The sequence below is a fragment of the Engraulis encrasicolus genome, chromosome 3 (genome assembly GCF_034702125.1).
Source record: "Engraulis encrasicolus isolate BLACKSEA-1 chromosome 3, IST_EnEncr_1.0, whole genome shotgun sequence".
Taxonomy (NCBI): domain Eukaryota; kingdom Metazoa; phylum Chordata; class Actinopteri; order Clupeiformes; family Engraulidae; genus Engraulis; species Engraulis encrasicolus.
In genome coordinates, this window is record NC_085859.1 from 11,016,479 (window position 1) to 11,043,730 (window position 27,252).

The 27,252-nt window shown below is 44.5% G+C and overlaps 1 protein-coding gene across 3 annotated transcripts in view; it reads right to left on the reverse strand.

Annotated features, from left to right (window-relative positions):
• gfra2a (GDNF family receptor alpha 2a) overlaps positions 1 to 27,252 on the reverse strand; it is a 205,125-nt gene that overhangs the window by 14,632 nt on the left and 163,241 nt on the right. For all 3 annotated transcript variants that reach the window (XM_063194734.1, XM_063194733.1, XM_063194735.1), the window contains exons 6-8: positions 17,592 to 17,701; positions 16,784 to 16,924; positions 290 to 450 (exon numbers count right to left, since the gene is read on the reverse strand). In XM_063194734.1, coding sequence (XP_063050804.1) covers positions 290 to 450; positions 16,784 to 16,924; positions 17,592 to 17,701 — 412 coding nt within the window. The remainder of the gene's footprint in view (positions 1 to 289; positions 451 to 16,783; positions 16,925 to 17,591; positions 17,702 to 27,252) is intronic.

Sequence of the window (27,252 nt, forward strand, 5' to 3'; positions counted from 1 at the left end):
GAGGACTAAACATATTTTGTTTTCAAGAATTTGCTATCAAACTAAACCGAAGCATGTGCATATAGTTTATAATATTATATTGTTACTATTTGCCAGTGTCCCTGGGTGTTCAGGAAGTGCGGCCATAACATTCATACATTATTGTCAGTCATTATTATCATTATTATTATTATTATTATTATTATTATTATTATTATTATTATTATTATTATTATCATATTTGTTTGTAGCAGTGTGCAGACACATCCACACAAATGTGGTAAACAGCACTGATTATGTACCAACTCACCAAATTAGTGCAGGAGAGGCAATCAAAGGTGCTCTCGGGATTGGCTGTTGTCTTGGTAACATGCACGCTCACTTCCTGGTATGGCTTGACTGAGGTGGTGGGAGCGATCGTGGCAGGCTTAGACCGGTCAGTGCCAGAACCAAACTCCTGGATAGCGTATCCTAAAACAGAGAGAGAGAGCACAAGTGGCGATGCCTTCAGACAGGTATCCACATCGAACAGGAGGAAGAAAAGTAGCCTCACAATGCAAAAAGGAAATAAATTAACAAACAACTAGTAAACTCCCTATTGTTCATGTTTTTTGTTTTGCAGTTAACAGATTTTCTTTTTTTACCCAAAACAACTTACAACAACAATGGAATATGTGGAATGGAATAGTTAGTATAATAATGTTCTAAAAGCCTCAGCAATGGCGCATCTTCCCCAACAACACAGACTAATAGTTTAATTGCAGACTAAGCATAACTTGAGAAACTAATTAGGTGAATTAATTGCTTAATGCCTCTTTTTTGGCTGCTGTTTCTTGCAAAGGTAAAACTTTATCATGGAACACAACGGCTACGTTGATGTTTTTAATTCCGAATAAAAAAAATCAGAATTAAATAGTGCCGCCCAGTGTACTTTGATCTTTCATTTAATTCCCAATTGTGAAGTGTTTACAGGATGTTTTCAAAGCAGAATTAAGCTTTATTCAGAATTGAAGTGAGTTAATTCCGAATTGAATGTCTCATGTAAACGTAGCAAATGTTACATGGTGTTGAGCAAACACAATACATTTCCAGGAGACACATCCAGCACATCATTATGCTTGACATTATAACTCTTTATTCATAATGAGAGTTTTGATGTGGCGGTGGTGGCTCAGGTGGTAGAGGTGCTGTTTGGCAACCTGAAGGCTGCAGGTTCGAGCCCCATTCTGTCTGACCCCATCAATGTGTCCTTGAGCAAGATAGGTTACTTATCCCCTAAATTTCTCCTGGTGGCAGGGTGGTACCCTGCGTGGCAGCCACTGGCACCGATGTGTGAATGGGTGAATGTGAGGCATGCGAGGCGGAGGTGTGGATAGGCGCTATATAACCTTTTACCATTTACGCCCTTCTGTATCCTTAATGACAAGTTTTGCCGACACTGTCCGTATATCCTTGACGAGATTTGACGACCCTATGAACAGCTTCAGGATTTTTTCCCCCAAAGTTAGCCAAAGTAGCGACCAATGGTATTAATAATTAAAAAAGAAATACAAAATGGTACCAATATACCGTACAATATGTTCCAGGCATATTGGTAGAATGTATTCACATGTTATCATCTGAACAGTTTCAATTATTTTATACAATTATACTTCAAAGGTAGCCTTGGAATGTTCCATGGCGTTCCATGGGGGAAAGAGTTAACGGGGTGGCGGGGAGGTCACAGGGTTATAAGTGTATGTATACATAATTGACTCTGTTGACTTTTACACCATAGGGATGAAAAAACAAACTTGCAAAAAACGTGTAATCATTTGTACAAAGTACTGCATGTTGCTTGAGCATTGCTTCATTTAGTTTAGTCTGTGGATCAAAAGGACAGACACAGCACAGCACAACCCAGCACTGCACAGCACAACACAACGCACCACACCACTGTCTCTTGTGCGTGGCTAATGGGGCGACTTGAAAGGCCCATGATAAGTGTTGGCGTTCACAGTGCTCAGCTCTTCGATGAGCTTTAATCCAGAGGCATACTTTGTTCAAAGACGTTATTAGAGTGGTGAGCATGTCCTTGAGAGAGATCCCAATGGTCCTCGGTGGCGTCTGCACACGGCCACACATACTGTATGCATGCACGCACGCACGCACACATACATACACACACATGCACACGTCGCACACACACACACACACACACACACACACACACACACACACACACACACACACACACACACACACACACACACACACACACACACACACACACACACGGGGGCGTAGCAGCATTTTGTGGGCCCTATGTACAATCAGCGGCAATGAACCCCCCCAAGCCATGTATCTTTAAATCAGACACTGTGTGGGCCCCCTATATACATGGGGCCCTGGTGACATTTCACCCACCTGTATGACACCCCTGCACACACACACACACACACACACACACACACACACACACACACGCATGCATGCACGCACGCACGCACGCACGCACGCACGCACGCACGCACGCACGCACGCACGCACGCACGCACGCACGCACGCACGCACGCACACACACACACACACACACACACACACACACACACACACACACACACACAGGGAGAGAACAGGGGATCATTATGCAAATGCCGCATTGTTGCCAATGGAAGCAAGACCACTACTGGTGGTGCTTCAGTCCTTTCAGGAACCGAGACACTTGATGGGTTTAATCCCCATTCAGATATATTAAGCAACTGGCCTCCCCAACAAAACTTCCTGACATTACCAAGTTCAGCGTTTCAATGACAGCGCTCCCAAAGAGAAACCGTCACTGGGTACAGGAAAGGACAAGAGGAGAGTTCAGCAAGAGGGTGGGAACGAGAGGGAAGAAAGAAGAAAAAGAGTCCACATGACAAGTTGGTTCAGATGAGAGGGCTGTACAGTAAGCAGTAAGACATCTTTATTGTCAGCATCTGTCACCATGCAGTTCCTCCCCATGAGGAGTGCCTTCCTGGGTCAATGGCTTATACAGTATGTGAATGGATTATACAACATACTGTACACTGGACATATACTGTAACACGTTTTACATCACATTTATAGATGGTGTTATTGCGTTAATGTTCCTTTGATTCAATGTGTTTGTGTTACATAAATGTTTTTGACATGCAAGACATACAATCATTAAACCCAGTCAGCACTTCCACTGATGTTGTGTAAAATGCTGTCAAATTCTTATAAATTCTTAAGTTATAAATAGCTCTTGTTCCCATATGGTGGAATCAAAATAAATGTTTTTCAAAGTCTTTTCAGATGGTCTTTTAATGCCTCTTTTCCACTGACGGTTTTCTGGTAGGCCTACAACTCAACACAGCACGACTTGGCCGCCACTTTTTTGATAGGGCACGACACAGCTCAGTCGAAGAGCAAAAAGTGGTGGCCGAGTCGCGCTGTGTCGAGCTGTAGGCCTACCAGAAAACCGTAGGGTGGAAAAGAGGCATAAGTGGCTTGATTGGTAAGTTTCATGCAGGGATGTTGCTAAGGTTTTGGAGGCCCTGGTCAAGAGCGGACCACCCATAATTAAATAACACTACTACTACTACTACTACTACTACTACTACTTCTACTAATAATAATAATAATAATAATACGTCTTTTAGTCAATCTCAATATAAGAGCTGTAGGCCTACCAGAAAACCGTAGGGTGGAAAAGAGGCATAAGTGGCTTGATTGGTAATATTTATGCAGGGATGTTGCTAAGGTTTTGGAGGCCCTGGTCAAGAGCGGACCACCCATAATTAAATAACACTACTACTACTACTATTACTACTACTACTACTACTACTACTACTACTACTACTATTACTACTAATAACAATAATTAGAGATGCACCGGATCCTGATTTTTAGGATCCTGCCGGATACCGGATCCACTGCGTAAAGGACCACTTCAGTCAATTTCAATATGCTGTTGCATTGCTCACGCTACCCTTGACTTGTCAGTGCCCGGAGATGCCACATTTTTCGGCTCAGCCCTTTCCGAGATATGAGGAATTCTAATGGGGGCAGCGTTTGTTTACATTTTAAAAAAATGAAAGGCCAACTCCAAATATTTTCCCAAAAGGTACTGCTGTTTGCTAGTTGTCTGCTGATGTTTTATAACCTTTTCTATGTTTTTGGGAATAAATAAAAATGTTTTTTTGAAATGTAAACAAAGAGCTGCCCCCATTACAATAACCAGGATCTCGGAAACGGCTGAAGAAGAAGAAAAAAAATCTCAGGCACTGACAAGTCCAGGGTAGTGTGAGCATTACAACTGCATGTTGAAATTGACTGAACTGTCCCTTTAAGATCCTGCCGGATCCGGAACCGGATACCGGATCCTACGAAAGGGTTGAAACACATAGCCAACTTGCACACGGGGGCCCTTTTTATTACGTTGGCGTAAACTATTTTTAAGACTCATTGGCTTACTGCCACACTGCCTTCAAGGGCCGCTTCCAAAGGCCTTTCACTCCATGCAGCGATTGAGGTTGTGAAAGACTGACTGAAAAGCCTAGGCTACGTAAAAAGTAGAGATGCCCCAGATCCTGATTTTTAGGTTACTGCCGGATACCGGATCCACTGCTTAAGATCCTACCGGATCCGGATAGTCTGAAAAACCCTATTATCCTGCCGGATCCGGAACCGGATCTTGGATCCTGTACATCTCTACTAATAATACGCTTTTTAGTCAATCTCAATTTAAGAGGCCACGATTTCCGGGGCAAGGTGGATGAGGCCCTACGCGCTCTGCTTACCCTGCTTACTCTGCTTACGCCTAGTGGCGCCCCTGGATTCACATGATGATACAAAACATTAGAGATGCACCGGATCCAGTTCCGGTTCTGGATCCGGCAGGATAATAGGGTTTTTCACAGGATCCGGGTCCAGCAGGATCTTAAGCAGTGGATCCGGTATCTGGCATGTTATCTGTCTGGTGCATCTCTAGCCTAGGCTTTTCAGTCAGTCTTTCACAACCCCAATCACTGCATGGAGTGGAAGCCCTTTGGAAGCGGCCGTTGCAGGCAGTGTGGCAGTAAGCCAATGAGTCTAAAAAATAGTTTGAGCCAACATAATAAAAAGGGCCCATGTGTGCGAGTAGACTATATGTTTCAACCCTTTTGTAGGATCCGGTATCCGGTTCCGGATCCGGCAGGATCTTAAGCAGTGGATCCGGTATCCGGCAGGATCCTAAAAATCAGGATCCGGTGCATCTCTACAAAATATACAGCATGAAAGTGTGTTTGGATGACAAGGATGAGGGGGATCGTCCAGCTCATCTGGGCCTTCCCTTCTTTCCTAAACAACACCCACGCCTTGCATGAAATCCTGCCACTCCACTCCCTGGGAACCTTGCCCAAAAAGTTTGCAACGTTTTGGAAAATCCATCGCTTACTGATTTTTTGTTTTGTTTTGTGTGAACTTGGATTAGCTAGTCAGGGGAGGGTTGGCGGGGGGGGGGATCCAAGGGCAAGGAGCTCATCTGGGGCTTGGGGGGAAGGCAGCAGGAGACTTATCTCATTTGAAAAAGCCTCGGCACTGATGTTGCTGTGATATGCTTGGCGATACTCCTGGGTTTCACAGAAAAGCTTGTGTGTTTTCTTTCCTTTTCTTTTCTTGTCTGTTGAGTTGTTGTTTAAATCCCTGCTCTCACCTTCCCGCCTGTTTCTGATTTCTTTCTTGTCTACATCTGTAAAGACAAGTAGGCGCGCACATACACAAACACACACAAGCGCACACGCACACGCATACAAGTACACACACACGCACGCACACACACACACACAGGGGCGGATCTAGCCATTTTGGGGCCCTAGGCGACATGTAAATATGGGGCCCTCAAAACCCTTTATATAGACATAAAATTATGTGTTTTGGTGCTATGTATGTGTTTTGTCCCATATATATCTTCTATTACTTTACATAAGTGACAAATTCAGATCAAGACAACATTTTTTGTGTGTTTACCGCGACTGGTGTGACAGTTGGGGCCCCAATGGAGGACAGCTTTAGTCGGGGCCCTAGGCCGTTGCCTAGGTTGGCCTAATGGAAAGTCCGCCTCTGCGCACACACACACACACACACCATCAAACATAAAGTGTAACAGTTTGTATTCGGTGGCATCCTCCTTTTTTACTCAATTCTGGGATGACAAATGTCCCCTGACAGGAGCATCTAGCGGATAACGCTGTTTCTCATGGCACAGCCCCTGCTTTTGCATACTCAGCCAAAAGAAACAAAATGAATTATAAGGCCAAAAAATCACACAGAGACACATATTCTTGTCAAGTTGCCCTTATGTTCCTTGAATGGCTCAGTAAGTTGTGTTGGAGAGGAGTGGGGATGAGGGGGGGGTAGGGAGAGAGAGAGAGAGAGAGAGAGAGAGAGAGAGAGAGAGAGAGAGAGAGAGAGAGAGAGAGAGAGAGAGAGAGAGAGAGAGATGGGGTGGACGAGAAGTGATAAGAGTGAAGAAGGGGTGATGAGAAGGGTGGGAGACAGAGAGAGAGTCAGAGAGAGAGAGAGAGAGAGAGAGAGAGAGAGAGAGAGAGAGAGAGAGAGAGAGAGAGAGAGAGAAAGAAGGTGGATGCGCATAAGGAATCCTCTTTTAATGCAAGAAAATGCTGAGATCTGTGAAGTGCTTCCTTGAACACATCTCTCACAACACAGAGACGAAGGAAAAGAAAGCCTAAGACGAATTGCACTTGTTTTTTTTATCTTCAGTCTAGTCTGTATCAAATGATGGAGATCCCTTTGTGGTGCGAGGCACAGGACCCCATGCATCTGTGGGCGAAACCCCTTAGCAAGCTCATGTCCTCAAGGTTTGCTGCAGTGATACAGCATGGTGGACATGTGTCTGGGTATGTGTTTTATAGTTTTGTAGTGCAGGGAAGCCAGCAGTACAGTGGGGGACAAAGGGGTCAGCTGTCCCAGGGCCAGGTAGAGAGAGGTGGGCCTGAATACATTGTCTGTATTGGGTTGGGGTACCTTTCTGTTTTATAGATTGAGGGGGCGTTTATACGAGAATGATGAAAAGAGAAGACGCAGAAGTCTTAATTTTTTAATTCGCGTTTAGACGAGCATTCTAAGGTGGAATCTTTGTTTACATGAAGACGCAAGAGTAAGGTGTCTGCACAGACGTCATAGAACTAATAATACACAGGGGTAGCGCCATCTTGAGGGCCCACCACGGACCCACAAGATGACACAATTATTTGCGCACCAAGGGAAGAATGTAACGCCAATATTACGGTGTAACATTTTTAACAGGCACTTTGACAGGTACCCATTCAAGCGTGATAGTTTTGTAGTGCAGGGAAGCCAGCAGTACAGTGGGGGACAAAGGGGTCAGCTGTCCTGGGCCCAGGTACAGTAGAGAGGTGTCCCTGAATACATTGTCTGTATTGGGTGGGGTGGGGTGGGGGGGGGGGGGCCTTTCAGATGACTGGTTCCACCACTGCAACACTTTACTATTTGTGGGGAAAACCAAACGTTAAATCTGTAATACTGCACTGCAAAACTGCACAGATTTGTAGCCTCTTACTACTGCAGATGGGGTCGACGGCAGGTCTATTCACGGTTTGCTGAAAATACTTGACTACATCATAACAATATTGCTATGACAGTATACTAAGAGCCTTAAGTAACAGATTAAGACATATCCATTACAATGTTGGTGCCAGTAAGGATATTAGATAGGCTTTACGCTAAGGGGTTAAGTAATACATTATTACAACTTGGTCATATAGGTAACAGCGAACATGGAAAGGAGGCAGTGTCTTTAAAGTGATACTGTCCCATTTTTGGAAATAAGTTTATTTTACACCTCTCCTTGAGTTAAATGACCTTGACCTTTCTCCTGTACTTCATGCCGTTCTCTGAGTATGGCAGTGCAAAATTTCCCTGCAAGTCAGCAATCAACATGGAGTCCTATGAGACCAGCTGACAACTAACTGGTCTCATAGGACTCAATGTTAACTGCTAGTTTAGAGGTAAAAGTTGCAGCATCATACTCAGAGAACGGTTGAAAGTACAAGGACAAGGGACAGTATCACTTTAAACATTTTAATCATCCCCAGGGGTGCAGTGGGCGGAGTCCACCCACGCAGTCCACCCATTTCTCCTGAAGTGAGATTTTTTTTTAAAAATCCTCTGCCCATGTTTGAATACAAAAAGGAATGACCACATAGCAGTATTGCAGGTGATTGACCAAACAGATGAAAATGGAGAAGCAATGACGGTATAAGGACAGTTGGGGGGTTTGACATGATAAGTTGCCAAATGATTTGATGACGTTAATAATCACGTACCCCCCACTTTAAAATTCCCCACTACACCACTGATCATATGTTACAACGGTAACATAGAAGGACACCAAAACCAGAAAAAAGGTTCAACGATGATATTTATTACGCTCGTTAGTCTAGGGGGTAACAAAAGAATCCCGAACTCGTAAGTCTAGGGGGGAATGTAACAAAATAAAGGAGCCGTGCTCCAATCCAAAATAAGAATCGTCAATGCCGTGTAGGCGAAAAACAGCAGGTGGTCAAAGGTACAAAACAGAGAAAAGGCAAAAGACCAAAAATGTCAAAATGGCAAGAGCGCAACAGCCAAGCAGCAGTAGTCAGCGGGCTTCGAAGTGGAAGTGCCAAGCCGGAAGTCGAGGAGCAGGAGTCAACCCTTTGGTTAAATAGGCAGTGCTCCTCCCCTGGCCACAGGTGTCTCCACTTCCCAGCCCGGCCGCTCTGTTAATAGCAATCACTGCATTTGAGGGGTGAAATGAAAAACAATTAGCAGGGGGAAAAAAGCAAAAACCAACTAAGACTGGTGGTAACACCCCCACCGCAAAATGGTGACTCTAGTCTCCAAAAAAAGAAAAACAAGAAAAAGGAGGGTGCATAATAGTATGCAAATATTGCATAAAATTATGCACCAATAGATAAACATTTTTACACTAATAGTGTACACCAAAACCCACCACCACAACACAAGATATGTACAGGTGTCACCAGCCGACATTACAAACGGCGGACATGCTGATGACACTTGGGGGAAGAAGGAAATTTAGGTAGGGCCTAAGTCAGGATTAAATAACTGTTTAGATGGACGGGAACGTCGTATCAACAGAACGCTCAGGAGCCACGGCTCGGGACAAAGCGTCGGGTACGACGTTGTCCTTGCCGCGAACGTGCGAGATGCGGAGATCAAACGGCTGAAGCAGTAGACTCCAGCGCATGAGGCGGCGGTTGCTGTTGAACATTCTGTTCAGGAATTTGAGGGGGTCGTGGTCAGTATAGACGACAATTGGCTGTGACGACGAACCCAAATACACCTCGAAATGCTGGATCGCCAACACGAGCGCCAGGGCTTCTTTCTCTATTGTGGCATAGTTACGCTGCGCACGGTTGAATTTCTTGGAGAAGAAGCAGACCGGGTGCTCGTGCATTTCAGCACTCTGGAGAAGGACAGCTCCCGCGCCTGTATCACTGGCATCAATGGCTAGGCTGAACGGCTTCGAGAAGTCAGGCGCCACCAAGACAGGCGCTGACATCAAGAGCGTTTTGACATTTTCAAACGACCTCTGACAATCATTGGACCACAGGAAGGCGGACTTCGGACTGAGCAAATCAGTGAGAGGCGAAACGACGGCGGCAAAGTTTTTGCAGAAGCCGCGATAATAACCCACTAAACCCAAGAATCTGCGCAGGGCACGTCTGTCACAGGGTACAGGGTAACCTTGCACAGCTTCAACTTTGGCCGCCACAGGGCGAACCATACCACCACCCACTATGCGACCCAAGTAGGTAACGGTTGCTTTTCCGAAGTCACATTTGGCAAGATTGACTGTGAGCGACGCTGCAGAGAGCCGTCGGAAGACCTCACGCAACCGAGCCAAATGTTCAGACCATATATGGTCATGCAAAACGACGTCGTCCAAATAGGCATCACAGTTAGACACGCCCGACAAAACCAGATTAACGAGACGTTGGAAAGTAGCACCGGCATTACGCATTCCAAACGCCATGACATTGTACTGCAAAAATGCATCCGGAGTCACAAAAGCAGAAATTAGTCTTGCTCTGGGGGTGAGGCCCACTTGCCAATAACCCTTTAGCAAGTCTAATTTGGAAACAAACGTGGCGGATCCGACCCTGTCAACACAGTCATCTACCCGAGGCATGGGATAGCTGTCGGGAACGGTGACTGAGTTGACGCGGCGGTAGTCGGTACAGAAGCGATACGAAGAGTCGCTCTTCAAGACTAAAATGCAGGGCGAACTCCATGGACTGACACTCGGTTCAGCCAGTTTGTTGGACAGGAGATAATCCGTTTCATGCCGCAAGACAGCACGTTTGGTCGGGTTAACCCTGTATGGATGCTGTTTAATTGGGGGACTGGTTCCCACATCGATGTCATGCAATAGAACGTTTGTCCTGGAAGGGACATCGCGGAATATCTCCGGGAACTCGTGGATTAATGAGACAATATCACGCCGTTGTTCAGTAGTCAAATGCGATAAATGGGTTGGCAAGGTTGCTAACATCTCAGTATTGTTTAGGCGGCCCTGAACGACACATCGCAACGGGGCCGCATCAGAATCCTCGCTCTCAGCCAATGAGAGGAGGACAACAGGTGGATCAGGCGACTGGCGAATGAGATAAGGCTTCAACATATTAACGTGACAAACGCGGGAACGGAAGCGCTTATCTGGCGTAGCAATCACATAATCCACGTCGGACAGTTTCTTCTCGATACTGTAAGGGCCACGATATTTGGCCTGAAAAACAGAACCCGGAATAGGCATCAACATGAGGACTTTGTCACCGACTGCGAAGCTGCGGTTACGAGCTTTTCGATCGAATCGTCGCTTCATCTCAGACTGCGCGCATTCTAAGTTGGCTCTTGCAATAGCGCGAGCTTGGTGCAAGCGTGTGCGGAAGTCACTTACAAATTGCAACAAGCTTTTTGGCGGGCCAGCACCAATCCAGCGCTCGCTCAGGACTGTCAGGGGTGTACGCAGTTGATGAGCGAATACAAGTTCCGCCGGACTGAAACCGGTGGATTCTTGCACCACTTCGCGAGAGGCAAACAGCAGCCAAGGGACGGCGTCTTCCCAAGACGCTCCAGTTTCCAGAATATACGCACGGAGCATACGTTTGAGTGTTTGATGGTACCTCTCCAATGCACCCTGACTGGCAGGATGAAATGCAGAGGACACGCGATGGGTGATCTGGAGTGCCTTGAGGGCTTTGGCAAACGCCTTGGACATAAAATTGGTGCCCTGGTCGCTCTGGATTTCGCGAGGTAAGCCAACGAACGAGAAGAAACGCAGTAAAGCTCTCATGATTGCCTTCGTGGTAATTTTTCGGAGGGGGATGGCCTCAGGGTAGCGCGTGGACGCGCACATGACAGTTAACAGATATTGATAACCACTTCTTGATCTGGGGAGCGGACCAACGCAGTCGATAATGACACGTTCAAACGGCTGGCCTATAGCCGGTATGGGGTGCAACGGCGCAGGTGGAATTAACTGGTTCGGCTTCCCAGCGAGCTGACAGGGGTGACATGACTGACAGAACTGGGTTACGTCACGCCTGACACCGGGCCAGAAGAAATGTCGCCTTATACGATCGAATGTTTTAGCCACGCCACTATGGCCAGCAAGACCGTCGTGGGCCAAACTCAGGATGGCGGAGCGGTATTTGAACGGTACTACTATCTGCGGAACTGGCGGCTGGTCCTCGGACTTTCTCATGAGAATACCATTGTGTAGGTAGTAACCCTGGGTGACAGTGCCTATTTCCGAGTCAGAACACAGAGAGTTGAAACAGGTTACGAGACTATCATCCGCTTTTTGCTGCTTAATCAGCTCAGATGGGGACAAAGAAAAGTCAGGACCATCATGCAGTAATTTAGGCATTGCTGGATCTAACACGACCTTATTTTTAGGTCCTTTTTCCTTGAGTCTAGCGCACGCCTCTGGCTTTATCATAAAGGTGTCGGCTAGAGAGATGTCTGGAACTACTTTAGACTCAGCAGCCTTCTTAGCTTGCGCGCGCGTCACTACATTGGCGGAAAACACTTCAGGATGCTCGCGCTCACATTGATCGGGTGTGTTAGATACCAATGGTGTTGCCACTACTTCAAGCGGTGCGTCACAGCTAAACACGCTGCCGCGGCCTATGTCGTTACCTAACAGCAGTGTGACGCCGGGGACAGGTAGAGAGTTATGGACAGCAACAGTCACTTCGCCACTAACAAGGTCAGACCGCAATAAAACACGGTGGAGAGGCATCCTAGATACCCCCTTTCCAATGCCACGAACCAGCACGCTACTGCCTGTGGCAGTGCGCGCTGACAACGGGAGGACCCCCTGTAGAAGGATAGTTTGATTCGCGCCGGTGTCGCGTAACATGCGTACTGGCACTGGAGCGGCACCAGACACGGACACGGATCCGTCTAACAGGAACGGTTCATACAACGATTCGTCGGTGGTTGTGACATTATTGGAACAACGCTGTAGAGGCGAAAGTGTGTGCACCAAACTCACTGTCGTGGTGTTAGCATCACGCGCACGTTTAAGCTTCAATTTAGGACAGTCAGCAATGACATGGTCAGATTTCTTGCAGTAGAAACAACTTGGGTTATCAGACGGTACAGACGGCGACTTTGTGCCATTACGTTTGCTAGACACAGGAGACGATGGGCGAGGCTTGGCACGGTCCTGGTGAATGAGAGTGTACTCGTCTGCTAGAACACATGCAGCAGACAGAGTTTGGGGCTTCTGTTCGCTGACGTGTGTTGCAACAGAAGGTGGCAGACAGTTGAGGAATTCCTCGAGGAGGATTAACTCGCGTAGTTTTGCGCGGTCACTTGCGTTAACTACATCGCACCAGCGATCAAACGAAGTTTCCTTTAGCCGGCCAAACTCGACATACGTCTGGTCTGTTTTTTTACGGAGTTTTCGGAATGTCTGGCGATACGCCTCGGGGGTTAACTGGCAACCACGGAGTACGGCACTCTTTACGTCGTCGTAAACAAGACTCTTGTCGAGAGGAAGACACGAGTAGATCTCCTGGGCTTTCCCAGTTAAAACACACTGGAGAAGCGAAGCCCATTGTTCTTTTGGCCACGCGAAATTGGTTGCCACCCTCTCGAAATGCGGAAAATACCGCTCTACGTCGGTATCAGAGAAGGGGGGCACCAACTTGATATTTTTCGCCACGTCAAACACAGTTTTACTTTTAGCCTTTTCGGCATCCAACCTAAGACGCTCACGCTCTATGTCAAGTCGCTGTTTTGCGAGGTCAGTTTCTAACTCTAACCGTCGCTGTTCGAGATCTAGCTCGCGCAAGCGGACAGCCTCAGACGGACTAGACGGAGTGGAGTGCGAGGTCGGCGATGCAGCCTTGGCTGGCGTTCGGGGCGGCAATATACCCTTTTCATTGAAGACCCCAAGGAGCTTTGTTTTTATACTGTCCTTGGTTCTCTCCTCCTCTGTGTTTAACTCTACATCGTACTTCTTCGCCAATTCTAGTAATTGTGGTTTGTTAAACCGGTGCAACTTTGTGCGAGACGGAGATTCAACAAAACCTGTGATATCGGACATGATTGTTGATAATGAACAGCTGATTAACAAGATAGTCGTAACAGGACGTGTGCGGAAACTATCCGGCAAATATACAAGCACACACCAATTAAACTCGATGCTCCTCACGAGTAGCAGTTAACAAAGCCAATGGGCTCGCCGTAACGAAGCTACAAACAGACTACACATAAGTAGTAACAGGTGGCCAATTAGACACGGGTACCCGAAGTGCAGACAGGACCACAAACACACAAACGGACTTCCCACAAAATACGAGAATCACTCCAAAAATCAGACAGGAGTGAAGCCACGAGAATCACTCCAAAAAGTGGGAGTGAGGCCAAGCTGATTGGCACGCTGCGTTGGAGGTAAAAGTGGTAAGCGTAAAACTGGGCAGGGGGTGTCCCTACTCTGCCTAATCTGAAAACAGAGAAACAAAAGGCCTCACTAGCTACGTCTCTTCCGTGGAGTACCCAGCTCGAGGCTTCAGGGAGCCCCCTCCTGGGATATCCACAAAAACGAGCTACAAGAGAAAAAGAAAAACACACCTAAGCCCAAAAAGCGAAGGTAAACTCACCACAGGAAAAAAAACCGCAGGAAACACAGCGACCAAAAAGCGACAAAAACCCTACAAGGCTAGACTACAAAAATGCTATATATCAAAAATAGCGACAGGCTGCGAGAGGTCGTGGGTTCAAATCCCGGACGAGCCCCCAATATGTTACAACGGTAACATAGAAGGACACCAAAACCAGAAAAAAGGTTCAACGATGATATTTATTACGCTCGTTAGTCTAGGGGGTAACAAAAGAATCCCGAACTCGTAAGTCTAGGGGGGAATGTAACAAAATAAAGGAGCCGTGCTCCAATCCAAAATAAGAATCGTCAATGCCGTGTAGGCGAAAAACAGCAGGTGGTCAAAGGTACAAAACAGAGAAAAGGCAAAAGACCAAAAATGTCAAAATGGCAAGAGCGCAACAGCCAAGCAGCAGTAGTCAGCGGGCTTCGAAGTGGAAGTGCCAAGCCGGAAGTCGAGGAGCAGGAGTCAACCCTTTGGTTAAATAGGCAGTGCTCCTCCCCTGGCCACAGGTGTCTCCACTTCCCAGCCCGGCCGCTCTGTTAATAGCAATCACTGCATTTGAGGGGTGAAATGAAAAACAATTAGCAGGGGGAAAAAAGCAAAAACCAACTAAGACTGGTGGTAACATCATCCCTGTTACTGGAGGGGGACATCCCAGCTTCAGAGAGTGAAAGTCTGGCCTGTGATAAACACTCTCCTGGATACAGTATGTTTGTGGTGAACCCAAGGGAGTTTCCTAATTTGCTGGTTCACTTGAATGCTCTTCAAGCGCAGATCCGCACTGTGAAGTGTTCCAGTTTGTCAAAACATGGCACGTCTATCTGTATCTCAGATATCTGCCTTGATTATATTCTCAGCTGTGTAATTCATCTGCTCCTCTTTGTTGTTATTGTTGTCCAATCTGCTCATATTTGCCCCGGGTGGACAGGCATGTAAATATGAAAAAGGCCAATGTGCGGCTGTGTCCAAAACAAAAAAAAGGTCTGCCTTCAAAGACTGCATTTGGTGCCAGGAAGGCATCACAGCTGTCAAAATCGAATAAATGCACAACGTGTTTCTTTTGAAGATCTCTGCTTCATCAAAAGATGGCTCCTTCATGCTGCCTTCAAGATCCAACGCTGTAGTCAGTTCTTAAGAATAGTCAAGTGTTCTCTGTTCTTACCTAACCAGAATGTCCAAACGCTTTCAATGGACTGTGTGAGTTATTAGGCAGGGAAGGCAGCAGCAAGGCAGCAAGTCACTAAAGCGTCTGGTTTCGGACATGCATAGCCATTATTTTACCTTGAAGAGACCTTTTGGTCTTGGGGGGGGACTGTCATGAGAAAGTGGTTGGCATATCCAGAAAGTCAAAGAATGCACGCAAATCAGTGGCACACGTAAGATAACTGAAAAGAAAATAAAGGTTCGCAACACTGTTAAATGCTCCCAAATAATTTATGGCACGACGTTTCGAACTAACCGTCCTTCCGTTGCACTCTGATGAAGGACGGTTAGTCCGAAACGTCGTGCCATTAAATATTTGGGAGCATTTAACAGTGTTGCGGACCTTTATTTTCTTTTCATTTAAAGTGGTTAGGATGCCAGGCCTGCAGCCGAAGGGTTGCTGCTATGATTCCTGAGCACCCATCTGTTTGATGAGAAATTAACCAGCCCTTCCTCACCTTCTGCCATGCCTGAGACACCCTGAGCAAACCCCCCCCCAAACCCAAACACACACACCTTATGTGACGGAGGTCATCTTGCACCGAACATGCGACCTCGTCAACTACAACGGTCCGGCAATGGGAGACACAGTACGATACCGCTGGGCCAAGAGACTAGTCTCTCAGCCCAACGGCACGAGACTGTATGAGGCTATCGGAGGGAGGTTTACCAACGTTCCACGCCAACTCTGCTAGTTTGCCTCCATTACACTGTCTCCCTTAAACCTCACTCCCAATCCGGGTCAAACGGCACCACTGTGACGGAGGTCATCTTGCACCTGTTCACCCCCCTCGGGGGTCGAACGTGCGACCTCGTCAACTACAACGGTCCGGCAATGGGAGACACAGTACGATACCGCTGGGCCAAGAGACTAGTCTCTCGGCCCAACGGCACGAGACTGTATGAGGCTATCGGAGGGAGGTTTACCAACGTTCCACGCCAACTCTGTGCTAGTTAGCCTCCGTTACACTTACTCCCTTGGGGCGCCAATTGGGCTGCCCCCTTGCACAGGTGTGTGCACTGTGTCCTGTGGTGTGCTGTGTGCTTTGCCACAATGACAATGGTTGTCTATCTTTCACTTCTGTCACCTTATGGTCTTGGAATGAAAGTGGTTTATTTGATAAGAACCATGCATATTAATTAGCCTACTTTATATCTGAGAATAAAATGTAATGTACGATGTAAATATGCCAATATTAGCAAAAAATGTCACTTTTCATCTGTAGTAACTAACGCAAACACATACAACGCAAAAACAAAACATACAAAACAAAATAAAACAAAAAATGACAATGAAATAAAATGACAAAGACAAAAGTACAAAGATAGACCTTCCCCTTTTTTACAATATTGACATACATCAGACATACGGACGTATGTAGCAATTAGTGACGGCATGTACTTACTGAGGCAGCTGTTCTCTCTGAAGTCCTGCAGGAACCTCTCGCACTCCTCTTCCTTGTTGCCGCTGCCGCGACAAGAGCACCATGGGGAGATGGTGAAGTTGGTCGGGGTGTGGTCCACATAGTTGGGCGTCATGTCAGTGCCTAGGGTGAAAATGGAGGCACATAGAGAGAAACTTTAGAAAAAAAGAGGTATCGCACACCATTAAAGTCTTTCTTGAGGTGCTGGCTTCCTGAGCATACAAATGTTAAAGAAAATGAATAGAATGTTGCGCACTCTGCTCCATGTTTTATTGGTGAAGTGACGTTTCGGCCGTCTGGCCCTCTTCAAACATGGAGCAGAGTGTGCGGCATTCTTTTCATTTTCTTTAACATAGAGAGAAACTGTCATCAGTACTGATTTCAAAAGAACAGGTCATGCACACATAGTAACATATAGGAAATATAATAAACCACTTTCTGGCTCGACGTTTTGCTCCACCTTATTTTTTTAGTAGTTTGAATTCATGCTGCTCATTCACAAATGTTACCTTTTTCATATATACTTACCACTACTATCAAATTCCAAGTATTAATTACGACTGGGACTACTACAAAATATTAGTTTATTATTATTTTTTTGTATTATTAAAAACATAAAATAAGAATTAGACAGCACAGTTGCAATGAGCAGAACAGCTGCAACACCTACTCTGGCCACTATCTTAAATAAGTCATACATTGTATTACAATTTCTGATTATATGTTATGCTATAGGTCTCTGGGTCCAGACAATGACATCATCTTGGCTTTAAACATTGTCTCCACTCACCGATGAGGCCAACGTAGGAGGCAAGGCAGGCTTGATAGTCCTCGTTAGGACAGCCGTTGATCGACTCCGGAGTCATCAGGCAGTGTGCATGGAAGTCCGCCAGCCTGGACCTTCAGACAAACAAAACATAAATTGTAAATTAAGTACACCGTCAACGTAGATTTTTCTCTGATTACACACCAACAAATCATTGTGTCGGCAGTGTTTCTCTAACGTTAGACAAGTCAGACGAATTGCCCCCTTGGTGGGACGCTGCCTTATGTGGTATACCGAAGTGAATCGAGGCTAGTCGAGGCTAGGGAAAAAAGTACAATAAGTAAGCAAAACTCACGACCAATCAAAACATTTCTTCTATGAAATGAAATATTGTCTTTCAATTCACCATGTTTACTTAACATTCAGAAATTCAAAGTCAGACATATAATAAATACTGTATTCCACATTATGGGAATTCCACGCTATGCCTCGGAGAAAACGCTAGTATCTTACGGGCTGCCTATGACACTTACAGATGCTGAGCTCTGTTTGTGTAAGTGTCTGGTTCTCTGGCTGCGGATTGCCTTTTTCCCCAGTTGACAGGACAGAGGCTACATCACTGTGGCAGAATTTTATGTTCATCATGGTCATGGTGTTTGTTTTGCCTCGTCTCAAATGTCAAGTTCCGCACTCACCCACAGCTGCAATACTGCCAAACATGGCTCTGTGTGTGTGTGTGTGTGTATGCGTGCGTGCGTGAGTCTACTGTAAGTGAATGGATGTTTAGGAGACCAGACATTGTGAGAGGTTGTGTATGGCTTTGAGAGAGAGAGAGAGAGAGAGAGAGAGAGAGAGAGAGAGAGAGAGAGAGAGAGAGAGAGAGAGAGAGAGAGAGAGAGAGAGAGAGAAAGAGAGAGAGAGAGAGAGAGAGAGAGAGAGAGAGAGAGAGAGAGAGAGAGAGAGAGAGAGAGAGAAAGAGTGTGTGTGTGTATTCATGTCTACAAATGCTGATGGCTAATCCAGTTGGGCAGCGTGTGATCACGCGTGTGCAAACGCAATCTTATCTTTATGGATCACTGCCGTCTCCAAATGATGTGCTATATCTCCTTTTCTCTTCAACTTCTGTCCGACTTTCACCATCTCTGCCCTCTTTCTAGTTGCATGCTCACCTCCACCTCCTCATGCATTATACATCTACCTGGTGGTGTGTCTTTCATTTGCTATATATTTGCTTGTATTTCCATTTGTGTTCAATTCCTGTCCTTCCCATTTCAGAATCTCTGCACTCCTCCTTGTTGTATGCTCTTTGCCTTATCCTGTGTTTACATCAAGAAACGACCAGAGCGACGGATGTCATTATTTGTCTGTTAAGGGCAGTTAGAGGGAAGCTTAATCAACCACCTCAGCGACCTGTTCGTTTTGGTCACTTCTGGTGTAGGCCTAGTTACCACAACCTTCCTCAAGACATGCTGACCTCTCTCTGACCCCTGTCTTGCCTCTGACATCCCCGCTTATTACACCTTTTTACCTGTTGCAGTGTGTGGCAAAGGGGAGAGAAGTCACTCTACTTGGCTTTGAACGCAGCAGGTCTCTAACACAGGAAGCGTGCACCTTGACCATAGCACCACAGAGCCAGGCTTGTTAGTATGGCTGTCAGAGCACACCGTCACAACCTAGTGCATGGAACTCGAACAGCACAGTGCAAAGCAGAGGTGCATAATGCAAATGCAGAAGTACTCTTACTCTTATCTAGCTCATTGGGTAACTTGTGTTTACTGTAAACTATATACTGTATACTGTGGTTGTAATTACTTCAACTATTACGTCAGCATTATACAACTGTGGACAAATTTGTGGTATCTACTCTAGTAGAATGTTTTCTTTATTTCAGCACCATTAGGTCCATCCGACATGAAAAGCAATACATTGTACTGTTAGCTGGTGGTGTGTTCTTCAATGCAATGCCAAAAGTAATGCAATTTACTATGTTTCTTTTTCACAGTTTTTTTTCCCAATACTTTTTACTGTAATTTCAAGTGCACAGCTTTTAAATGTTCCCTTTGCACCACCCTACAGCTCCAAGGGGAAATTCTGCTGCAGTGTACCCACTGAGTGGCTTCCCTCCCTGGGTTTCCTCCTGCCTGGCCTGGGGAAGATGGGGCTACTGCCTCCAAACCTGCCTTGCTGTTCATGTGTTCTCAGTGTGTTCTCTTCTCCTCTGTGGCTGCTTTCACGCTGTGCGTTGCCTTTTCCTGTGGTGAATTAAAAAGAGCCTCCCAGCCGCCTTAATCAATGCATAGCCATAGACACAGGCAGCGCACCACCGACTACACTGCACCCTCCCTCCCTCTCCCTCTCCCTCCCTCCCTCTCCCCTCATACCGAGGACAATTGCTGTTGCCACAGCAAATTGCTGGCTAGGCAGAACTGGCGTGTCGTACAATGGCCTAAACTAAGCTGACACTCGCTATTAGTTGGAGAATAGTTTTACCCTTACAAATGCTGTCCTCCACGTAGAGGCTCTCCACCACACAGATTCCTTCATTTCAAGTACCTGGCTTTACCTGTTGGGTTTTTTTTTTGGTGAAAATCCTTGGATGACTCCTGTAGCTTTGACTTGTTCACTCCAGTTTTTTTTCCCTCACTACCTCCTCTCATCTTTTGTAATTGATGTTTTTCTATCTTTTTTTTGTTCGATCCACTCAGGCATCCTTTTCTGTTCCAAGACATCTGCTTCTAAACTGTGCAGAACACTCCCAGTCCACACAATCAACAACAGCAACCCCTCATGCAGCCTCCCACACATGAACCGTACAACTCCACATCAGTAATCAATACTGTGTGAAAACAAAAAAAAACTCTTCATGCACACACTTTCCACAGCTGTATTCTCAACACGCACAGAAACACTCCTTCAGCTTAAAGGGACACTGTGTGAGATGTTTAGTTGTTTATTTCCAGAATTCATGCTGCCCATTCACTAATGTTACCTTTTTCATGAACACTTACCACCACCACCAAATTCCAAGTATTCATTATGACTGGAAAAATTGCACTTTTCATACATGAAAAGGGGGATCTTCTTCGGGAATTTCCAAAAATAGCCATTTTTATCAGCAAAAATTACTGTACGTGGACCATACTAGAACATATTTGTTCATTACTTAGTAAACTTTTATGTAAAAATCAAATTTGGCAATAGGCAGCCCAGTTTCAATGACCAGCATAGTTGCAGTAACTTTTTGACCATTTCCTGTCCCTTTAATATTGCTGCATTTCTGTTTGGCCATTTTAAGGCATTTAGGGGCCCAAGCCAGACTAGGCAAACTATTGGGGGAGGGACTTCTTCAAGAGGGTTTTCCGGCACTGAATAGATTTTGCCTCGCTCACAAAGTTGTCATTCGAATATGAGTACATAGCCAGTCGTTAGCAGGCCCCCCATTCAGCTGGGGCCTAGGCAATTGCCTTGTCGCTTGCCTGGTTATGACAGACCTGTATTTCTGGCCAGCAACAATAAGCGTCCTTCCCTTGTAGTCTACCTTTACAATCTCTGATGCCACCCTCGTAGTCACTACTGGAGCCCGGAGAATTAGACTGAGGGGCGGGGCATGGCACGCTTCTTCCTAGCGCCTGGGGCGTGATTTCAAAATAAGAGTACACAGCGCAATCTGACAAAAAAAAAGTTTTTTGAATACGCATCGAACATCTAATTTATAATCGTAGAAAATAGAAAATGTTGATATCGCGATTAAAATTTAAATCGAGAAATCTTCCAGGCCTAAAAGCGTGTTTTAGCCAAAAAGCATCCATAGATAGTTCCTTTTTTCCAGAAAGCTACAGCCAAGAAAGCTATACTGCTATAAGCTGCTCTATGTTCCGCGTAATTCCAGACTTCCTATAAGCTTAACACCAGTCCACACACCACAACACACCACCCCACCCTTCCCTTCTCTGCCTCACTTTCCATTTGTCTTTTTGTTTTGTTCAGAGTGGCAAATGACAGGCTGTCAGAAGTGCTATCTCTGTCCAGCACTGTTCCCTGTGACTAATGGAGGTGTCCTGCAGTCGACACACTCTCTCAGAAAAGCCACTTTATGCATGGACAGTCCTCTCAATCTATACTTTTTTCATTTTTTCCCCCTCCTCCCCCCCTTTCTCTTTCTCTCTTTCACAACCTGACTCCTACTTTCTTTCATTTTTTCCCCCATCCCTTTCTTCTTTTTTGCTGCCTGCCCAGCGATAAAACACTTTGTGATGTGAATGTTCTTCTTTCCCGACTCTCCTGCACCACTGGTATTTATCTTAGTACAGGGCAGAATCATTCTGGACCCCGATGGTGTTTGTTTCTCTTCTTCACCCTCTCCGCATCCACCTCCCACCTCCCTCCCCCATCCCCTCCTGCCCCGCGCACCCCCCCGCCCTGTGCACTCGTTCACTCTCTCACTGTTGCTTGGCTGCTGTGCTGTTCTCACAGTCTGAAGTGAAACCAGAAGCGGAGGGAGGGGAGTGTGATCTCATGCCCTCTGAGCTGATGCTGAAAGGAAGCTCTCCTGGGTCTTCGGGCTGAACTTACAAACAAGAGATGGCTGTTGTAAGTGCATGAGCTTCCTCTGCCCCAACATGCTCTCACCCTCTCTTCAGTTCAGGAGGACCTACGGTCTACCAGGTCATAGACATACAATGCGAATGAAAAATGAAAAACAAAAAACATTACAGTGGATGATGCCCACAGGTACTGTAGGCTTGTTACTAATGTGTCTCTTAGATAGGCCTACAGTATAGAAAGTCCCTCACTGGATTCCTGATAACTTACAAAGTTATGCAATGTTATCACATATTAAGAACAATAAGAACAGAATATTGATAAAAAATAATGCATTTTAAGAAAGGAAATGTCAACAGACTAACTGAGGTGCCCACGCTGTCCATCCATACCAACACCATGGATCCCAGTAATTAGTCTGCAAATGCCCAATGCAGTTTTCCACTACTGGAAGCAGTCCAGTCAAGTCCCCTGTGGTGCCTCACAAAGCCAAAATATTACATTTTAAATGTCAAAACTGAGTTTGGATTATACAATCACTTTATAACAACCCCTATGTGCTTTGACAAAATGGCTAGCTTTGTCTTACTAAAAACAGGCAAAAAAGAACATCTCAACATTTATGGCAAGAATAATTTGGACTTTTTCTCTGGCTTTCCCCTTTCATTTCTATGGTCGGGACAATAAGACAAACACACCTGGCCTACTGAGAGCAGTAGGTTCCCCATGCACCGCTGCTGAACCAGAAACAGAACTACTCAGGCAGCAGACACAAATCAGATTTAACCGCTGCCCTTGACAAAGCTCAAAGCTCTGGCATTGAGGGGGGAAAAAAGCTTAAAATGCCCCCAAAAATGCTTAAAATTGTCTTCTGTATGTGCACAAACATCTGCACTAAGGAAACAGTCTCTCCTCTGCCATGTGTGTAGCTGTAATTATGAGATACTTATTGTGATGCTCAATTAGTATATTTCTCCACTGTGAATCACAGATGGGAGACGCAAGGCCCTCTTTCAAGTCCAAAGAGGAGGTGGGAGACTTAGATTGGGAGAGGAGAAAGCTCTACCAAACTCAAGTAGTAGAGAGAGGGAGAGGGAGAGAGAGAGAGAGAGAGAGAGAGAGAGAGAGAGAGAGAGAGAGAGAGAGAGAGAGAGAGAGAGAAAGGGAGGGGTGGTGGTGGTGTGGGAAGAGCACTATTGGTTCACTCTTGGACAATCATTAAGAGATGAGAAGCACTAGCACTTTACTAGATGACTGACGTGCCAATTCCTCTCAATTATCTGTCCTTCAGTGGCTCCCATTATGTCGGCTCATTGCGAAGCGCTCCTGGCTCCACAGGTGGGTGATAATAATGAAAAATAATAAGGCCTGTCTGTAAAGCACTAACACAAATGTTCTGCTCAGAAGTTCGCCTCATCTTCTTCACAGACCTCTTAATCTCCACTTGCTGAATACGGAATATAACGTGTGTGTGTGTGTGTGTGTGTGTGTGTGTGTGTGTGTGTGTGTGTGTGTGTGTGTGTGTGTGTGTGTGTGTGTGTGTGTGTGTGTGTGTGTGTGTGTGTGTGTGCGTATGTGTGTGTGTGTGTGTGTGTGTGTGTGTGTGTGTGTGTGTGTGTGTGTGTGTGTGTGTGCGTGCACGTTTTTTTCCTGTTCCCACCTTATTCCCTCTTTCTTCTTTCTTTGCATCTTTTCTTTCTTTTGGACTTTTTCATTTCTAGAACTGAACAATATAAGCCCCTATTGAATATTTGGTAACGCTTTATTTTACGGTACAGTATTTACTATGTACTTTCTGGGTAACAACTGGGTAACAGAGAGAAATTACATGGTACCTAGAATGTAAAAAGGTGGTAATTATGATGTAAATACTATGTAATTACAGGGGAATAGCTCAAAACTTACCATGAAACTACACTGTGTATTTTCTGGGTAACAATTGGGTAACAGAGAGAAATTACCCAATTGTTATCCAGAAAATACACAGTGTAGTTTCATGGTAAGTTTTGAGGTTTTCCCCTGTAATTACATAGTATTTACATCGTAATTATCCCCCTTTTTACATTCTAGGAAGCATTTAACTTCTATATGGTACAGTATTTACTGTACTGTCTGAGTAACAACTGGGTAACAGAGAGAAGTTACATGGTACCTAGAATGTAAAAAGGGGGGTAATTACAATGTAAATACTATGTAATTACAGGGGAAACCTCAAAACTTACCATGAAACTACACTGTGTATTTTCTGGGTAACAACTGGGTAACAGAGAGGAATTAGATGGTGTATAAAATTTAAAAGGGGGGTTACTACAAAGTAAATGCTATGTAATTAAGAAGAAAATATCTCATGAATTACTATGAAAGTACGGTGTATTTTCTGGGTAATTATTGTTTGATGGCAATTTAAAAAAGGATGAAAGTACTACCTATTTACCTGTTTGTTTTACAGCAATACCACATTTAATTACTAGGTTAATGTGCTGCTCTGGATGGTCATTACACAACTCCAAAGTCAGAACTTACAAGGAACAGTATTTCATTGTAGTTACTGTGTTTATCACCATACATACCCATTTATTGCATGGGTAAATGTGGTACTTACCTGACAAAACAATTGCTGATGTCACACATTGCCATGGGCTTTATCTTCATTCTTGTAGCCGTTGAGTCAAAAGTGTTTGGTAAGTACATGGTAGGTTTCTGCACTGTTACCAAGTAACATATATTTATTTACCAGGTAAAAAAGGGGAAACTGTACTGTAAAGTAAAGTGAATGCTCTTACCAAAGTATTACCAATTTCTTACCAAGTAATTAAACTTGTTTCATAAATCATGTAAGTGCATGGTAAGTTTCTGCACTGTAACCGAGTTACAAATATTCAGCTACCAGGTAAAGAAGGGGAAACTGTACTGTAAAGTAAAGCGAATGCTCTTACCAAAGTATTACCAATTTCTTACCAAGAAAATAAACTTGCTATGGTAAGTATCTGCACTGTTACCAAGTAATAGATATTCAGTTACTAGGTAAAAAAGGGGAAACTGTACTGTAAAGTAAAGCGAACGCTCTTACCAAAGTATTACCAATTTCTTACCAAGAAAATAAACTTGTTATATATCATGTAAGTACATGGTAAGTATCTGCACTGTTACCAAGTAACAGATATTCAGTTACCAGGTAAAGAAGGGGAAACTGTACTGTAAAGTAAAGCGAACGCTCTTACCAATTTCTTACCAAGCAATTAAACTTATTTCATGTATCATGTAAGTAGGCCTACATGGTACGTTTCTGCACTGTTACCAAGTTACAGATATTCAGTTACCAGGTAAAGAAGGGGAAACTGTACTGTAAAGTAAAGCGAACGCTCTTACCAAAGTATTACCAATTTCTACCACACAATTAAACTTGTTTCATATCATATAGGCCTAAGTACATGGTAAGTATCAGCACTACCAAATTACAGATATTCAGTTACCAGGTAAAGAAGGGGAAAACTGTTCTCATAGGACTCTGTGTTAATTGCTAGCATGGAGGTAACATTTGCACTGATGTAGTCAGAGAACGGCAGGAAGTACAGGAGAAAGGTATAACCCAATAACTTAACTCAAGGGGAAATGTAATATGAGCTCATTTCCAAACATGGGACAGTATCACTTTAACATCCGAGTTGGCAGCAGATATAAAGACTCATCAGACCAGGCCTACATTTTTTACAATACAAGACTAGAGAAAGTATTGCCTGGACTGTTTCTGCTGCCAACTCGGATGGCTGCCTTGTTCCACACACACACAGGTGCATATATTTTATTATTATTATTATTATTTCATTCCAGAATTCCTGCTGCCCGTTCTTCATTTCCATTTTCATGAATATCACTTTCCAATTTCTAGGTATTATGACAGCACACATTGCAATTTTCATCAATGAAAAAATGAAAAGGGGGATTTTCTCCATGATACTTTTTTAATTTTTTTAATTTAGAAACAGTCATTTTTAGCTGCAAAACTTACTATGTTCATGTAACCCAGTTGACAAATGCATATTAAAAACGTATTAGTTGATTAAATAGCATAAATAGTAAAATGGGATAATAAATAGTGATAATACTGATAAGGCAATTCATGAATGAAGGTTTGGTATCGTTAAAAACACGATTAACATAGCAGGACTTTTACTGTGACAGTTACGTTATGGGACTTTTATTTTGACATGCGTTTCCACGCATTCAGCTTTCCGTGGAGCCGTTCCAGTCAGTTGAGCTGAGAAGAGCTCGAAAGCTGAAGGAAAGACTTCGTTTCTTCGGCTCCACCTTGGAGCTAGATATTGATAGAAAACTAATTCTAAGTTAAAGATACCTACTTCTAAGTTTCATTTTGGACCACCGAGCGACCTGCTCTGTAAATCTTTTGTGTTTTGAAGAGCAAGAAGCTGCGCTTCGTCGTGTATTGTTTCTGTTGAATCGTCTCGGTAAGGCAACCACCTGTATTTTCCCTACGGATGTAACTTGAGTGTTATTGCTTATCACTGTGAAATACTTAGGTGAAACCTCAGAATTGTATTTTGTTTTGTTAATACTTGTTGTGTTTAGTGTGAAAAGGGTATATTTTGGTTGAATTGAGTATAAGTTTAAAGCTTGGAATGAGCGGCCTGTAATTCACATGCTTGTGATCACGCACCCAGCAAGTGCGAGGGGAGAGGTCTGAACAAGTCCTCCTGATCATTTGTGCTCGGCAATATCTGTGTGTAATTCCCGCGGTTTCAGTACCGAGTGATGTTTTTCATAGTATTCATCCTGTTATTTGATAATGGTTATGTAACTGAATGGTATGCAATGCTTTTCAGTATAAGTGAAGTGTATGCGGTTTGCATATATTTTCCTTTGAGAAGATTGATATTAATGTTGTACAACCAGAGGTGGAAAGAGTACCGAAAATTGTAGGCCTACTCAAGTAAAAGTAGGCTATCTTTAGGCTACTTTGCCTAAATCCTGCTCGAGTAAAAGTAAAAGTAGGCCTACCTATCTAAAAATCTACTCAAGTAAAAGTAAAAAGTACTTCACTTAAAAATGCAATTTGAGTAAAAGTACTTAGTTACATTTAATTAGCTTTTCTAGACAATGTAATGTTTCTTTTTCTTGAATATCG